The sequence below is a fragment of the Diplotaxodon limnothrissa genome, linkage group LG22 (assembly GCF_057381915.1).
Source record: "Diplotaxodon limnothrissa isolate DT_005_m linkage group LG22, D_limnothrissa_male_GT1.1, whole genome shotgun sequence".
NCBI lineage: Eukaryota > Metazoa > Chordata > Actinopteri > Cichliformes > Cichlidae > Diplotaxodon > Diplotaxodon limnothrissa.
Genome location: NC_140616.1, coordinates 20,205,050 through 20,223,124, shown reverse-complemented (window position 1 = coordinate 20,223,124; position 18,075 = coordinate 20,205,050). Strand labels below are relative to the sequence as shown.

The 18,075-nt window shown below is 41.2% G+C and overlaps 1 protein-coding gene across 1 annotated transcript; it reads right to left on the bottom strand.

The window, feature by feature from the left end:
• Window positions 1–5,788: 5,788 nt before the first annotated feature.
• Window positions 5,789–16,108, bottom strand: mrpl3 (mitochondrial ribosomal protein L3). Its single transcript, XM_085346360.1, has 10 exons — window positions 15,914–16,108; window positions 12,602–12,783; window positions 12,416–12,507; window positions 11,365–11,463; window positions 9,420–9,519; window positions 9,268–9,328; window positions 8,910–9,021; window positions 8,715–8,792; window positions 8,519–8,596; window positions 5,789–5,997 (listed from the first exon to the last, which is right to left on the bottom strand). The coding sequence occupies exons 1-10, from the start codon at window positions 15,988–15,990 to the stop codon at window positions 5,848–5,850; spliced, it is 1,029 nt and encodes a 342-aa protein (XP_085202486.1). The 5' UTR covers window positions 15,991–16,108; the 3' UTR covers window positions 5,789–5,847.
• Window positions 16,109–18,075: the final 1,967 nt, after the last annotated feature.

Here is an 18,075-nt window from a genome sequence, read left to right as displayed (position 1 = left end):
CATCACAGTAGCTACATCCACCTTTTATATACAGTCTATTATACTCACAATGTACAAAATGTTCCCAGAAAATAGTCCCCAGAGAAAATAGTCTGACATATTGCTGGGTTTGTTTGCTTTTCATGGGATAACAAAGTCGTGAGTTATCAGCAGCCTTGTCCTTTAGGGCACTTACACATCTACACACCTACACGCACAGTATAATGTCACAGATTAACCTCAAAGTCAGGAAAGAAGTTAAATTAACCTCTGAAAATCAACTTTCACTTCCTTCATCAGTCTCCGCTTCCCCTTCTCATTTTCTTTGGTTTTGCAGTGATAATTTTGCAGTAACGTCCCTACCCCCGCTCTCAGCCCTCTCCCTCGGCTTTCATATGGATTTACTCGACATCCCGTGGTCACATTCTTGTGGCGAAGGTTTCCGGCTGAAAACCGCTGACATTTACCTCCCAGTCTCAACATGGCTCATTTAAGCCCCACAGAAGTGCACACATTTAGGGTACCTGCAGTGGCTGTGAAATGTACAGGATGATGTCAGACATTTTAACAGGGAATGGGCTAACGAACCACTTACCTATATGTGAAAAGCGAGGCAAAAGGCTGAATGCTTTGACGATAAGTCATCTCCTGTATCCGGGCAACCACTCACAGTTTGTGACCCTAATGTTGGAGTTTAGATTTTCACTTTGCTGTAAAAGGAAGAACCGGATGGGTGAAGCATAATTTTTTTCCCCCAATTGTATATTTGGACATTTGATGTTTTTTGAATGCAGCTTATATTTTTTGAATACCATGTATATAGTATAGTATAGTATAGTATAATATAGTATATAGTAGTAATATATATATAGTACTGCAGAACTGTGCAACCCCCCCCCCCCCCCCCCACCCTTTTCTTTTCCCACATGTCTACAGAAGGAAGGAGATGCTCTGTATCTCATTGTACATGTGTATAGTGACAATAAAAGGAATTCTATTCAATTCTATTTTATTTGTATTTTGTTTTTTGGGATTTTGCCTTTATATTATGTTCTCAGTTAAAATCAAACAGCAACATCTCGAGCTGAGAAACTAAGCCAAGATGGAAGTGCCAGAATCTTCACCTTCTCCAATGGCCACTTGAGACTGACTACAAAAGTGAGTCAATTCCCACAGACTCCAATGTGAAAAAATGTTGAAAACAGAATTCAGTATTCAGCCTGGTTTTGTTAGCTGATAGTTGATAGTCTGTGTCTCTGAGAGAGAGCAAGAGGGAGGGAAAACCCCAACAAAACAGCGTGGCAATAGTTCAGAGGTCACCAGATGATAGCATGGTGGCTGTGTTCATCTTTTATTTACAGTTTTTGGGCAAAATTAGCTAGAACCTTGGGGGTAAAAAAGATGTTCATCTAAGAATATATTGTAACCCAATGATGAATTATAATTATTTAATTGTTTTAATTTGTGGCTTTTAAGCAGTATAGTCAGATAATCTTTTGCCAAATATAATTTCCAGCAGTTGTGTTGAACCTTTGGTTTTAATTCCTCTGTAAATCTCTTTCCTGTGATCTGTGGATATTGATGTTTCATCAAAAGTTTCCACTTAAGTTAAAACTACTGCATCTTCTTGTTCTGCGTTTATCTCAGTCCTTGAGACGCAGCAAGACATTTTGCCGTTTCAGAACTGTAGACGAGCTGTAAATGTAAATATTTATTTAATGAACACTAACAAAATCAGCATAAAGGAGAATCTAATTAATAATTAAATTCAAAGTTTTACTTTTATGTAACTGGTTTCTCAACTTAAACTTTCTTAGGATACTGCATTTTGAGTGGTCGAGCACACTGCTAAGGTTTTAACCGATGGCCCACAAAATGCTGAGGCTGTCGGCGTATTCCCTTTGCTACATGTTGACACAGAGTACCAAAATCTCTCTCCACTCTTCCCTTCTGTCTCCATCATTCCTCCATGAATCCTTAAAAAGAATTGAGGGAAACTAAGCAAGGAATGGTGAAAGGCAGTTATAAACACTGCTTTGTGGGATCATAACTGCAACACACACACACACACACACACGATCACATCTAAAAGCAGGATAGGAACACCTGTGAAGAGGGAAGGCGGGGATACAAAGGATGCACCCTGCTCTCACCCAGTGGTGCTGGAAGGAAGGAACCCAAATTTACCTACACGGGTGGGAATCATCACACACACACACCCCTGAGACCCAGGTGTGCACAACTGGGAGGGGCCCGCACCAGCAGGACCACCAGCAGAGCGGCTTAAAGGGATGTGCGGCGATAATTGTGCATGTGAAATTACTAGCAGGGTGCGTCTCTCTTTCCACATTTAGCCATCAATTCTTATTGGATCAAATTATAATTAACAACACATATACAAATATTTATATTTAGAAGTTCTGCACGACGCTGCCAAATGTAGGCTGAGCAACTGGTGCAGTTTTCTCTCAGTAAATGTGCCAAGGCGTCCATGATACATTGCTCAGATGATTTCCTCTGTAAAGTTCAAATGTCATTTAGATGCATGTATTTGCAGACTAGGATGGTAGCTAGACTATTAGAAAATGATTTTACTGCTCCGTTTCTGTTTAAAAGATTCATTTGTTTTATCCCTGACGCGAGAGCTTATATAAACACTTTTATAATTGCCTGCTGATACAAGCCGGTGTGAAATTGCATTAGCATTCTTTCTTTCCCCTCTTCACTTCTGTTTAGTGACTCTTCACTGCTGTCACTGTAGACTGCTGTAACTGGCTGTCTAACTGAGGCACTTAATGTGCTCAAGAGCCAGCTGTCCCTCAAATAACACACTCAATAATTCATATTGCGCGGCGCACGCCACCACACACATGCGCCTTTGTGCGTGCGTGTTGTTAAGATGCAGGTCAGACCCGGAGTTTGTGTGTAAACTCGGCAAGGAGGCAACAACATAAGTGCTGACCAGTCTAGGAGAGGGAATCTTTGCTCGCTAAGGAGGCATTAAAAGTGTGTGTTTGTGTGTGTGTTTGTGCAAAAGAGATAGTGATGGTCACTTTAGGTGTGTATACAAGGAGAGGCTGTGTGTGTATGTGCGTGTGCCCTCTTTACTAATGGAAATCAGGTCTCTCATGTGTTGAGCCAGCAGAAGTAGAGCAGGAGATCCATCATGTCAGACCCGGGTCAAAGTAGCAGGCCAAACCTCTCACACACTCTCCAAGTAATTTCCCCGAAATGTTTAGATTCAGCCAAAACTCAGCTCTTTAATTAACTAATAGATTTGCATTTTGAGATCAGATTCAGGATTGTTACACAGGCAAGAAAACTGGTGAGCGTGGCTGGTCAGAGCACTTAAATATCTACATTTGCAAACTTGCGCTTTTCTCCCCAGCGATAGCTACACTCCTGTACGCTGTTTTAAGAGAGTCGTTGAATAATAAGTCTTGAATCGAGTCCAAATAAAGGCAAAAGTCCTGATTAGCAAAGTGGAATTGAGCACAATTTCTTCATTAGTCAAAGTTACATGCACGGTCAACGACTCTTTCAGCGCTAGTCAATTATAGAAACTATTCTGATTTGAATGAATTACTATTTTTGGTCCCAAGTGATTTTTGGTTATGCATGCCCTCTCAAAACCTAACAGTGCAACTTTCCCACAGTTTTCTGGGATGAATCAAACAAACTTGTAGAAATATCACTCGTGGAATTATTTCGCTGCAGCCCGAGGCCAATCGCATTATTTACTGACAAGTTTTCAGGGCTTGGCTGTCTTTTTTTCTCTGTCTTTTTTTAAGGTCACATTTTCTACTCATATGCTAAGTCGTAGTTTAGCAGTAAATCTCAATAAATTCAGGTCCAAGTCATTTTTAAAGTGCTTTCTTGTGAGTGAGAATTCTTGAGAATGATCTATGAAAGAGAAAATACCCATCGAGTGGCAGTTCTATGCCCTCTTAATATCAGGAGTCAGAGGAGAATGGCCAGATTACCTCAAGCAGATTGGAACTAAAATAACCACTTGTTACAGCCAAAGTACGTCTCTGGATGCACAACACATCGACTTGAAGATGACAGGTTACGGCAGCAGAAGATCACACTGGGTGTCACTCCTGTCACCTTAGAACAAGAAACTGAACCTACAATACACACGGGCTCACCAGAACTTAACAGGAGACTGGAAAACCATTGTTTGGTCTGATGAGTCTCGATTTCTGCTGAAATGTTCAGATGTTAGGGTCAGAGCATGGATGAAAGCATGGATCCATCCCGCCTCGTACGACTGGTTCAGGCTGGAGTTGGTGTAATAGTGTGGATGTTATTTTTTTTGCAACACAGTCCGGGCATATTTATTGACTATTCAAAATACATAATCATATACTGGAGGTCTTTTTTAATACATAAATTCTAATATAGTTTTAATAGGGTTGCTGACTTATTGGACTGCTTACCATGTGAAAAACAGCCTGGTCTTGTTTCACAGGCAAAGCTCTGCATAAACAAGCAGTTTACAGTCCAGCACACCTCCTCAGGTGAAGGAAGAGTCTTGTGAAAGTCAGGGGAGACCGCGGCTTCCCAATCCTGGCCGGACTTCATCGTCTTCTCTTTCTGCTCTGCTGCTTTGACAGGCAAAGACCACCCCACCCTTTTTCTTTCCCTCCCCGCTCTGCTCTCCTCTTGTCCACCCCCACAAAAGCCAGATGATGTGCAGGCTCCACAGAGCAGGACTTTCAAACGATATCATTACCATTTCAAAGAACCTGCCGCTGTCTTACAGACCTACAAGCCGTGGTATGCTATAGCTATTGCCACAAACTGCGTCATCACTTTGTACTGTTTTATAGCTAAATGATGGCCAGCTCCTGCATGTTACACATGTCAGACAGTGGGAGGGCAGTGCAGCGTTGCAATTAGGAAAAAGAAATCGATGCTGTGCGCATCCGCAATTGTTGCAGCGGATCCTGTGAAGCATCGCTGCTTCTTGTCAGTGTTTCAAACAAAAGCCTGTTTTGGTTTTTTTCTGTTGTTGTCAATTACATGGCAGATATGGAGCAGAGAAGGACTACAGGCCTCTGAAGATACACACTAAACAACAGTCAAACAGTTAGGAGGACATGATTTTCATCTGATAACTTGCTACCCACAAAAAGAGGCGTCCACACTGTGCCTAAGGAGCTCCGTTAACCCACAAACAGTCTGCCTCATTTAAATACTGCTGAACACAAACACACAAGCACAGGCTTAAGCACCCAGCAGTTCCTCCTGCAACATTAATGTCCTCATTTATCCTCTTATGCACAAATGTCAACCTTTGTTAGCCTTCATCCCTGCCTCTCCCTCTCTGCCCTCCACTCCTTCACTGGCTCATCCCCACCTAAAAAAAACAAAACAAAAATAAAACTCCTTTGTATTTGCTTCCCTGCTTTATACCCAATTCATTACTTCTCCCATACCAGCCTATTCCTTGCCTCCCGTCTGTATTCCCCTCACTGTTTCACACACTCATTTCCATCCCTCCCTCCTCCTCTGCATAGATATTGCACAGTTCTCCAGCAGGCCTGCCTCACTTCTCCCTTGTTTTTGTTTCATTGTCTTTTTTTCCTCCCCATTTCTCTCCCTCTCTCTACTTGGGGATCCTCTAGTGACATCATCACTCCTACAGTTACCATGGTTTCTGAGAGGAGAAAAAAACCAAGACAGATGTAATAACTGTTTGGATCAGACAGACATTCTTTGTGCCAGCGCATCTCTCTCTCTCACACACACTCACACACACACACAAAGACAAGGCTGGAGAGAATACAAGGAAATACTCTTTTATTACAGGATCAAGGTACAGTTAGCAGGTTTGTGTGAAACAGTTGTGTGTGTGAGAGGTCAGGTCAGTGTTAACGATGGCTCTGTGTGAACGAACAAGTCTTCGTCGTACAGGTCTTCGTCCAGGTCACCGTCCTCTTCTGTGAAGTAGGTCGGAAAAGGAGGGTTGAGCAGGGTGGACCTTCTGCTCGGTAGCACAGTGTCTCTTACCTGGAACACATAGAAACACCGCTACTTAATTTTCTTAGTGACTAAAAACTTATTTATGAAGCAAAAATATAAATATATATAAAAAAGCAAAAGTCAGGCTACTGAAGATAACGTTACACGTGCAGTGAGGTGTTTTGTTTTGTGAGCGATCGAGCAGCTTTTTAGTGTGATGGACGAGCTGCACGACGGTATCTGATACGTGATTTAGAGTCTCTTATCTTCTCCTCCAGCCTCCTGAAACCGTGCAAAGACAGACTGGACAAATGCCTCGCGTGGGCTGTCTGCTCCTTGATCTTTAACTGAAACCAACATGGCAGCTTCTCCCGAAACTTTCAAAACTAGTCCCGTAAAATGAAAGCATTTGAGGAGAGTAATAAGCCATGTAGTTATCGAATGGGTCTCCATTCTAGATCAATAATCGCTAGTTTCAAAGTCTCTTCCTCGTTTTTAAAGATGGCCAGTTATTTTGTATCCTCCTGGTTTTTTTTACTTTATGCAAGTAAACACCACGCTACCAGAATGCACGAGCTTTCACAGATGATCATCGAAACATCAGTAACTCATACACAAACGCCATCATCTCAGCTCATGGCAGTGTCCTTCCATGCTTTTTTACTCTGAAAATATCGGGGCGAATGTATTACTAGCTTTAAATTCATTGTTGTTCCTCAGAACATAACTTTTCTCCCCTGGCTCTTCAACCTTTTTTTTTTAAATTTCACCTAGACTGGAGCTAATACACCGCCGTACAAATTACCTCCTTTAGTCATTTATAATTGGCGGTCGGTCGTGTACTCTGCTTGAAAACAATTTGCTCCACGAGGAGCATTAAATAAATCACGCTTGGAATTATTTCTGACTGACTAGTTGTTCTATTTAGTGTTTGACATCAGTCTCACTGAACCCTGAAACACAGTGTGTATACAGATGTACGAATTGCAATCACAGACTTCGGCACCTTTGCCCATAAAAATCAAAAACTATGCCTTGATCTCCCCTTTAAGATCACGTCATTGTGCACCTTCACATCACTTCTAGTCGCATTCCAACTGCATCCATCCATCAAGAAACCCACTCTTCCTCCGTCACCTCTTCCATCTCATCTGGTGGTACAGTGAGTGATTTCCAAGCCAGCTGAGAAATAAAATCTCTCCAGTGTGTCCTGCGTTTGCCACAAAACTCCCTCCCTGTAGTACAAGCCCGAAATACCTCGTTTAGGAGGCATTCAGGAAGTATTCTAGTAAGATCCCTGAATCACCTCCACTGGCTCAATATCGGCTCTTCAAAGCAACCCTTTGAAGGAAACTTGTTTTTATCGCTTGTATTCGTGATCTCATTCTTTCTGTCACTAACTAGAGGTCACGGCGTTTGGTGAGAGTGGAAACACAGACTGACCGGTAAATCACAGCTTCACTTTTAAGCTCAGCTGTCTTCACCACCACAGACCAGCAGACATTTGCATCACAGCTGGCGATGCACCAAAACATTTGTCAGTCTCCTACTCCACATTCACCTGTGCATCGTTTTTACACACTGGATCTCCCTTAAGTGTGTTACATAAAAGTTTCACTTTAAAACTGTTTTGGTAAAAAGGACAATCATGGGGATCCAGATCTACAAAGTACAGTAGGTGGTGAGCACTGATTGTGCAGATGTGGACAAAAACTTTTCAATGCAATGTGAATGGGCAGATGTTGTCCTCACACACCCCAGCTTGGAAGTCTGCATTGATAGTCTGGCCGCAGATGAACTCATGCAGGTGGTCAGAATGGGATTTCCTCGGAGTGAACAGGAATGCTGAAATGCTCACAGCACTTTGCAGTTGCCAAAATTTAAAATTTCCAGCAGCCACAAAACCTTTTGACAGCACCTTTCCATCCCTCCACCCCCTACTCTCCTGACCCCAACATAGAAACCAGTGTCCTAAGTGATTAATCAAACAGTCAGCACTGAAACCAATAATAAAAATTATCATTAATTGCAGCCAGATTTAATTTAAATTAATAAACCATGACTGGTCCTCATGTACAAAGGGACATTAGGGCCCCTCTGAATAATTAAAAAAAAACAATGAACAAGCATTAATAACCTGCATGTGTGTCCTTTGGGGCTGTATAATCTATAATGAATCCAGGCGTGTGTTTGTGTTGCACACAGCTGAGCTGGGTGAAATGCAACACGCATTTGTATTCATTATCGCTTGTCTGCAAAACAAATAATAGCCTGCATCTATGTTTCAGCAATACACACACACACACAAAGCACAACATGCTGAGTATGGAGATGGATGCTTTGGGTAATCCTAACATCGTTAAGGAGCATGCTCCCATTCCCCCACAACACACACACACACACACACACAGCTGATCCAGCACTGCGTCGATGAAGACTGATCACACCGTCTTGCAGGTGTGACGGTGTTTTACAGGTGCAAGGTCACTTGTCTCTGTATGAACACTAAGCATGCTGGGGTTGACCTTCGACTTCACACTCCACTTTGACTGTGTATGATTATATTTACCTTCAGTAAGCAGTTCTTGTGCCCGGGGACAGAGCCGTTAACGTACAGCACATTGTACTTGGTATTGACCCTCCATATCTGGAAGCGGGATAGAGAAGAGGCAGATGAAAGAATATTGAGCTGAAATTGCAGGCAAGGACAACCAAGTTTAAAACTAAGGCTCTTTAAGTTTATGTGTGCGCGTGTGTGTGTGTACCTTCAGTCCATAAGCAGTGATGTAGCTGTTGCCCATTTGGCCGGGCATCTTCTTCCCTTTGAAAACTTTAGCTGGATCCTGGAAGCAGACGATGAATATCACACATGTTCATATTAATGGATTTTGGGGAACCAAATGTTCACGTTTGGCATGGATGAACATCGTAACAAGCGTGTGTGTGTGTGTTTGTCTAACCCCTCCTGGTCCAGAAGCTCCCGGTCTGCGATGAGTTTTGGTTTGGCCGTGGGTGGCTGGTTGACCTTTAAATCCCCATCTCTTCATTACACCTTGAAAACCCTTACCGATTCTACAAACAAACACGCACCACAAAGTTTATTTACACACGCTCAGATTTCCAGATTACTTTTATGTTGACATGTTTCTCCAGAAGGTAACAATATTTAAAAAAGGAAAGAAAAAAGGACAGACATGGAATTTCTTGTAAAGTCAAAAACTGAACTCTCTTCAAAACGTGACGCTGGGAAAGGGTAAGAAGCAGGAACAGGAGCCAAGCAGAGGAGCGCCAATGAGGAGCTGGCAGAACATAACTTACGATTTGCCCGTGACGTCCACATACTGGCCAGGACGGAAATGTGCTGCATACAGAGGAGTGCCTGAACATGCAACAAACAAGCCTGCATTACCAATCACGCACAAAAGCCTAATAAGTGATCTTTCTTTGCAAAATTCAATGTCATTTCATACCTGGCTTGATGATGGCACTGTCGGAGACTTTAAAGGCAGTGACTTTCTGCTTTGGAGGCACTCCTGCGTTCCTGAATACCTCCATTTGTTTTTCAGACCTCTGTCAGGCATAGTGACGGAGTGCAAGAGAAAAATAAGAAGCAAGGAAATAAGGTGTTAAAAGAAGTAAATGCAGTAAGAAGCAGCTGGACTTTAGCGTTTTCAAATTAACCACGGGCCTGTTATGACTGTATGGGAGCCAAACACACTCGCACACAAAACGCACTCTAACAAGCGTACGCACACACACTTGGCACTGAGAGTCTTTGACATTTGCTTTCACTCGGCTCGCTCTCATCTTAGCGCCTCCAGTCACTCTAAACTCTCTCTCTCTCCCCCCTTCTGTTGACTGAAAATCCGTCTGCCAAAGCCTCTCACTCCAACAAACTCTGCTTCTGAATAAAGAGTGATGTGGCTGTGTGAAAAGGATTCAAAAACAACTTCACGCTGGACAAGTGAAATCCTGACACCGGCCCATTGAGCATGTACTGAGGCCCAGAAAAATAAATGACACCCTAATGTATTCGCACTTGTTCCTTTGTTTTTCATTTAAAAGAAGGAACATTTCGAGCATTTTAAAGCCAAAATCCTCCTTAAGAGGAGATTCTTTTTAAACCTGTTTTGTAGGAGGCAGTATATGTTTATCAGCCAGTGATGCTGTCTTGCTTTTCAATTAATCGTATTATTGACTTCTGAGAGCAGTCATGGGGCCTTAAAGTTTATTACACTAGTTGTTACCAGACATAATTGTCATTTAATTTAATTGTTAACAGTTTAATTGATGTTATGCAGCCATCTTCAACCACATGTAGCTGCAGCCCCGACATCATTGTTGAAAACTGTCTGATATAGAGTGAAGAGTGCAGTTATTTAGGAGGAACTCAAGTATAGCTGCTCCTCCACATCGAAAGGAGGCAGGTCCTATGGGGAGAAGGCCACACGGTAGACCCAGGACACACTGGAGTAACTAGGGGGCATTGGTGTTACCCCGGATAAGCTGGAAGATGTGGCTGGGGAGATGGAGGTCTGGGCTCTCTGTTTAGGTTGCTGCCACGGGATAAGCGGAAGAAATTATGGATGGAAGATTTTAACTTCGATTGAGATGGCTGTCATGAATCGTAAAACAATGCGTCATTTGTAATGCGTCATACTTTTCAGCGTTTCTTACCTTTAAACTAGTCTGTTAGTCTACATGTTTCCTTGTTTAGTCGACTAAGAAATGAATCACCATGAAAATCCCTGCTGTGTGTCCTCTTTATGCCATGATGGCAACACATCCGGAAGTGTCAACACACAGTCTAAAGCAAAGTTTAGCGTTCTCTCCCCAGCAGAACACTGCATAGTAATGAGGTGAGTGATGTCACTCATTTACACCCATCTTGTTTATTAATAATGTGTTTGATGGGTGCAAAATACAATCATTGATTGTTAACTGGAATTTCCATATGAAATTACCAATTCATTTCCATTTGGGGGGGAAGGAGATGACAAAGTTATGCATCCATAAAGCTGTCGCACTGATAAAATATAGCGAGAACTAACAAATACGCGTTAGGTCTGTACAGTATGGCTGAGCGATGTTTTCAACTCGTGAGTCAGCTGCATGTGGCACACATCGTTCAGTCGTGGACACTCAACACTTTGACAGGATAAAGTGTTTGGCAGCAGAGGCTGGTGTTGCAATTCAGTACAAACTCAACACTTTATCACCAGCTCAGGCCTCGTGTGAACACTCACCACAGCTTGACAGAATGAAAAAAATATGCTTTGTGAAAAGTACGAAACACTTAACATGAATTGCCGTTTTTAAAGGCCAGTGGCCACCTTTGCAGGATTGTTCTCCCAAAGCATAACCAGCGTGAAGCGCTGTCAAATGCACAAATTCAACCACACTTCTTCTACTTACGTGGAATGGGGACACATTTTTTCCTCCTACAATGAGAGCAGCAGAGTGTCCATCGTATTCTTCTTTGGACAGGTACTTTATTATGTGACAATCCTGCACCTGGAGAAAACAGATGCTGCATTATCAATCAGGTAGACAGCGCTGCCGCTGTACTTAATCTAATAAGAGCCAGGGCCACAGTCGTGATGAACGATGATAGAAATAGATGGTGGAAGAGTCTGGTGCAATATAATAATAACAATCAGCAAAGAGATAAATTCATCAAGATACATTACTGTAACAACAACTTTGCATCATTATGCACATTGTACAGTGTGTGCGATATCTGCACAACTGATGAAGGACATACACCACGTTAAAGTTTCATAACTTCTTTTAAAACCCACCATTTTAACCTGCCCTCCTGCTCTCGTTCCATTTGTTATGACGAGCCTTCAGCTTCAGTTCAGATAAAAACATGAACCCAAAAGCTAAAGTGGTGGGAGTAATTTCATTATTCAACTTGTCATCTTCTCTTTTTTTGTGTAGACCATTAACATTTCAGCTGAAGAGAAAATGACTAACTGTGACTGAAGTGAGTCAGCAGATGGGGATATGAGTTTCTTGATTGCCTTGAATCTCATATTAAAGAGAGGCGATGACAAAATTCAAATATCTGTCCAACTGTTACCACTGACATTTCACTGAAAGTAAAATGCAAGTCGTGATCAATAAAGAGCAAAATGAGCACAAGCAGCCAGTGGTCGCTTCAGTTTACTTTAATGACAGATAAATCGATGGGAATAAAACGTGGTCTGAATAAAGCAAACATTTAGTATCTGCTACTCACACCTTGCTGTAAAAGAGGACGAGCTTAAATGTAACATCAAAGTCTGAAGGTGAGATTTTGAGTCCTAACTTTGCTATTCTTTCTCTCCACTATATTGAATAATCCAATTCATTAAGTTCACACATACATAATAAACATAAATGCCCGTTATCACTCCTGAACACCTGAAGACTATCTGCAGCTATTATGGATCAAAGCTAAGCCACAGCGGAAGTGTGATACCTGTAACATGGTGACTACATGTCTTTCGCCTGTTTTCGTCCAGACAGGCACCATCCCCAACTTCACAGCAACTAACCCGACTCTTCGGCTCCCTGGTGAGAGAACGGAGGAAAACGTGCTGAAGTTGCCAAGTGGATGGAAACGAGAACCATAACGAACACGGCTCTAACTAATGGTTGCACCCACCTTCTGTCCACTCATCTCGAGGCCACGGCTCGTCTTTGAGTGGGTTGAGCTTTTCAGCCGTTTGCCGTCTGTATTCCTCTGCCATGCTCTTCCTCATGTACTCCTGGTTGTCCTCTGTTAGGTTTTCCTCAAACCATGTTGTGGTTTTCACTGTCCTGATACAACCAACCAGCAGGGCAGGACTGAAAGAGAAAACAAGCCATGTAACGCCCACAGTTAGAACAACAATGGTCAGACACACTTGCTTCCTAACAACATTACCACAGCCAAATATTTTAAAATAGCAAGAAAATAATCATTTTAATACTGTTATGTTGGTGTATGCTCATATTAAGCAGTAACTGTATTAAGCTTTAAATGACAAGATCTACAAGTAATCCTCTTCCTTCTAGCGTTTGTCCCGCATGGCAGGGTCCGCTTTGCGGCAAATCCGTCTCCATTTGGCACGACCGAGGGCGTCTTCCTTTATTCTATCCATCCACCAGTTCTTCGGCCTGCCATGGGGTCGCTGGCCACCGGGCTCAAGCCTCATTGCAGTTTTTGCCACTGAGCTGTCGCCTGAGCGTAATACGTGTCCGTACCACCGTAGCTGTGCCTTGTGCATTTTCTCCATGATTGGTGCGATGCCGAGCCGCTTTCTGACGTCTTCATTCATGACTTGGTCCCAATGCGCGAGGCCTTGACACCATCCATACAGGGCAACTGGGCAGACTACAGTCTTGTAAATCTTCACCTTGAGATGGTCTGGCATTCGACGGTTGCATAGCACATCCGTCACTTGACGCCACTTCATCCATGCGGCATTGACCCCAGCTTGCACGTCTGGAAGAATATCCCCGTCGCCACTGATCATCGATCCCAAGTACTTGAATCGGTCGGCCTTCTTCAGGTCTTCCCCGTCGATGTTAATGGTGCCATCAGTTTGGGGACAAGCTTCCATGTACTTGATCTTCTTGACGTTGAGTCTCAAACCATGATCGGCCAGGTGCATCTCATGGTTTGAGACTCAACATCCATGAGTCTCAAACCATGAGACGCGACAAGATATACAAGTAATCCCTGTAAGGAAAAAAGACCCTCAGGCTTCAGATTGCCCTAAACACTCAATTTTCCCCACACTTGGCCCTGTACGATTTCAGCAATAGCACATATCCCTAATAAAGTCATCTCAGGCAATCAGCACTAACTCTGAGCATAAACGTCCCACCCTATGCCACTGAAAAATCATTTTAAGTTTCAGTTTAATTTCTGAATCACTATCTCAAAATTTCAACTTGATAACTCAAGATTTCAAGTTATTTCCTCAGAGGTTTGCATTAATAAGCTGAAATTTTTGGAAAACCCCAAACTCTGACTTATGAATGCTAAAAAAAAATAAAAAACTTTTAGTGGCAGAAAAAAAATGTCCACCTGTCTTCTGCTCAGACTTTCTGTTTATGAGCTGCAGCCAACAAGAAGAAAGCTGGTTTAAGGAAAAAAGAACTAAATGACTTGCTTCTGACAATGGATGAACTGGGACAGCACCAAAGCCCAGTACATACAAAACAATGATTCATTCAAAGCTTCTCTGATAGAAATAGGTCCACAATAGATCCACATTAATGCACTGAAAATCCTTAAAGCACCACTGGATAATCTACACTGAAATTTGCCTCACTGCTTCAGATCTCAAACTACTCATCAATTTTAGTTTACTTAGCTAAAAAAAACACAACAAAAAACACTCATCAGTCTGCTGCTGCAGTGAGTCGGGTCATTGCAGTGTCCTTGCTGATGCATTAACAAACAGGTCCGGACATTTACATAGACAGTTTGAGAATATCAAGTGTCACATGGGACTGAGTGAAGCCTGTTGGCTCGTTGTTAGTTCAAAGTATTCTTGCCTGCCTGCAGAGGGACATCAATATTCCTGATCTGCAGTGTTACAGGTTAATGTGCAACTGTAATGATGAAATCTGTCTCTAACAGTCATAAAAGACTTTTGTTCCCAAATTCAGCAATCACATAACATAGCTATTAATCAAAAAAGGTATATTTTTACAGAAGGTCTTCTTGAAACCTGCACTTTCATAGGAAAAAAGGACAAAAGCAAAATGAAGAGGCTTATAGCATCATACAGAATAAAGGAAATGTTGATATTTCCTTAAATTTTGCTTTTTGGTATTAAATATAATATTTCAAACAAAGGTTGGTATCAGACATCTTTGTTAACCACTGCTAAATAACCAGACTCTTGATATTTATCTATAAATAAGATTACTTTATTCCTCTGGCACATAAGGAGGAACGAATACCAAGATATCACAAAAAAACAAAAACAAACAAACAAACAGTACAATAGCTGTATTACCTAGAAATTCCCTGCTCTGTAAAGTAGGCAGGTGTCTCTATTGACATGTTTCTGTTTATTGGGGTTTAATTTCAGGTGATGGCAGTTATGGCAGTTGTGGCAGAGGTGGTGAGGAGGTCCTTAAGTATGGATGTCATACATATTCTACGTTGTGTGTGTGTGTGTGTGTGTGTGTGTGTGTGTGTTAGAAAAAATCGCTGTCTGAATGCTTGTGTGACTGGGTGAATATTATTTGTAATATGAAACGCATTGAGTGCTCAACATGAGCAAAAAGGCGCTACAGGAGCATCACAAAAGTAAAATACTGAGGATATTAATACTTTAACTTCATACAGAGAGTGAATTTAGTGTTTTTACAACTACAAAACTAACATTTTAACTACTGATTTTATCTATTGTTCTGATTTTATCTGTTTTGATTTTATATACTGTTTTGTTTGTTTGTTTGTTAATCAGTTAGTTAGTTAGCTTGTTTTAATCAATTTTAAATCATGCTTTTTATTTGTTTTTGTTTCTAATGTCTCCGTAAAACACTTTGAATCACCTTGTTGCTGAATTGTGCTATACAAATAAACTTGCCTTGCCTTACAATGTTGATGAATATGTTACTGTACTGGCTGGGACTGTGGAGTAATTTTATGCTCTCTATAACAACCGCTCATTATCAAGCATGTCATGTAGAGCATTAAAGATGGGAAAGGACTACTTTATAAACCATTAAGTGAAAGTCAAACAGTATGTTAGATCAAACGGGGGAATCTCAGAAACGACAGGAGATGATAAATCTCATTCCTCTACTAGGAACAGAGGCGGTTTATTACGTTACTATTTTAAAGAGACAAACTCGAGATATTAAGCTTAAAGCTTATGAAATTGCAAAATTAAACAGCAATGTCACCCTGTGGTGTCCAAGCTTCAAACTGCAGCTTATGTTAGCATGGCTAGCCCGTTAGCATCCTTACCGTTCTGCTGTTGCACGAGGAGGGATGACACGAGTACCCCGCAGAAGAAAAAGAAACCGGCAGGTCGACGCGGCCATTGCGCTCTCTAAACTACACACTTATACATATAAAATTAAACCTACAGAAGGATGACAAGCCTTCACTGAGGACTCTCATACACGCCTTAGTTTTCTGTGTAAATGTCACCCTGCATACTTCCGGTGCTCAATCATAACAGCTCCGTAGAACCGGTGCTCAGGGCAAAGGTTCCGCTCATGGCAGCCATCCTAACGGGATAACACAATAAACAGGGGCGTATCCAGATTAATTGTTATTTATTTATTTTATTTGAGTGGCAAGTGGAAAAAACAAGTATTCAGGCTTCAAGTAAAATTAAAAGTTATGTTAAAGTAGCTAAAGTAACCATACAGTGCCATTTATATACTGTATTTATTATTGGATCATAATTATTTATCCTTGACTAACTGTCCAGAGTGTAGCCCGCCTCTCGCAGTCTGACAGCTGAGATAGGCTTGAAGTTGATAGTCATGAAACCAAAACCAAACCAATGTGTGATATAGATGAGGACTATGAAGGAAATGAATGGATGGATAATTACTGATTCACTGATATGTGGATATCTCTTTAATATCCCACCTGTTGAAGAATGAACATGAACACAGGACAAAATAATAATAATAAAGATAATTTTTTTTTAAATGCTAAATTTCACTTTCACCTTACATAGTTGTTCAGTTATGCTAGCAGGTTTTGTCTAGTTTTCATTTAAATGTTGATGTTCAGTGAAGTGCAAAAATATCAAATAATAATAATAATAATAATAATAATAATTATTATTATTATTAGTAGTAGTAGTAGCAGTATTGCTACTTGTTATAATTCAGGTCAGCTAAAGTACTAGACTAGACATTTTTAAGTGGTTACTTTCAGAAGCCAATACCACAGTTGTTGTTGATTGTCCATGGCTGCAGACTCCCTGGTTAAGAGCGGAGCTGAACCGCTGCTGTTTGTCATTCCCGTGCTGTCTTTTCCAGATTCCCTGTCTTACTTCACTGGAAGTCTAACAGACAGGCAAAATGCCAAGGAAAAAAGAAGTTTTTATGTGACTCCTATGCTGTGAAGCTGATATTTCTGGTCTCTTCTGATGGGGCTTATCTATGATAGGGAAAGAGATATTAAAGGTTCATGAGCTGAATACAGATCTGACTACCAGAGCCCGAGGCACGCTTGGAGTGTCCTCTTAGGACAGCCCAACTTTGGCTTGCATTAATTAAACTGTATGGAGATTAGTGAAATAATTTATTCTAGCATTTTAATGTCTGTCTAGGAACGAGTGAAGGAAAGGCAGGCATGTCAGTGTAGGTGTCTGTGGGCTGATGGTTTTTAGCAGTGTGTGAAAAGTGTGTGGCATTTGGAGCTGTTGTGGAGTACGAGCTAATTTAATAACACGGCTGGCCATGTGGATTTTATTATAAATCCAGATCTTTGGCAGGGGTTATCAGAACTGTTACATAGTATTTGACATTTACACAATATGTTCTTGTTTTTTGTCACTATAAGGAAGACATCCCGTCATAAAAGATCACACTAAAATGAGAAAACCAAAGGGTCTTTATTATAATCAACATGCAGAATACAGAAGAAAAAAACATTTTCAGCTCACAGATGAGTATCTACCACACAAGCGTTTCTATCCTCCCAAAACTCTTTACAATGTAAGAAGGTTATTAAGAAATTATTACAATTATTCAGTTGTTCATTCCATTTAGCAAAATGTCAAACAAATCTGTAGAAAAGAACCCCAAACACCAAAGACAACCCCAAATCTCACACAAATGACAAGATACTTTATTTCATAACTAGCAAGCAACTACTAGAAAAGGGGAATTAACAGGAGCTGAATAATGCATGCATTTATGCAGTACACAAACAGAAATGCTATCAATCCTATAAATAACATTTGCAATGCTAATTCTAAGCATTTCGGGTTATGCATCTCACATATTAGGTTCTATGCTGACAGATAGTTTGGTCTATGCACTTGCTAGTTATCTAAATAAGGTAAGAGTGTCATTCTTTCCCCCAGTGAGCTAAGGTCTGCATATGCATGCTGTTTCAGAAGACTGTTCTTATTTCTATAAATACCTTTTTTATTGTACAGT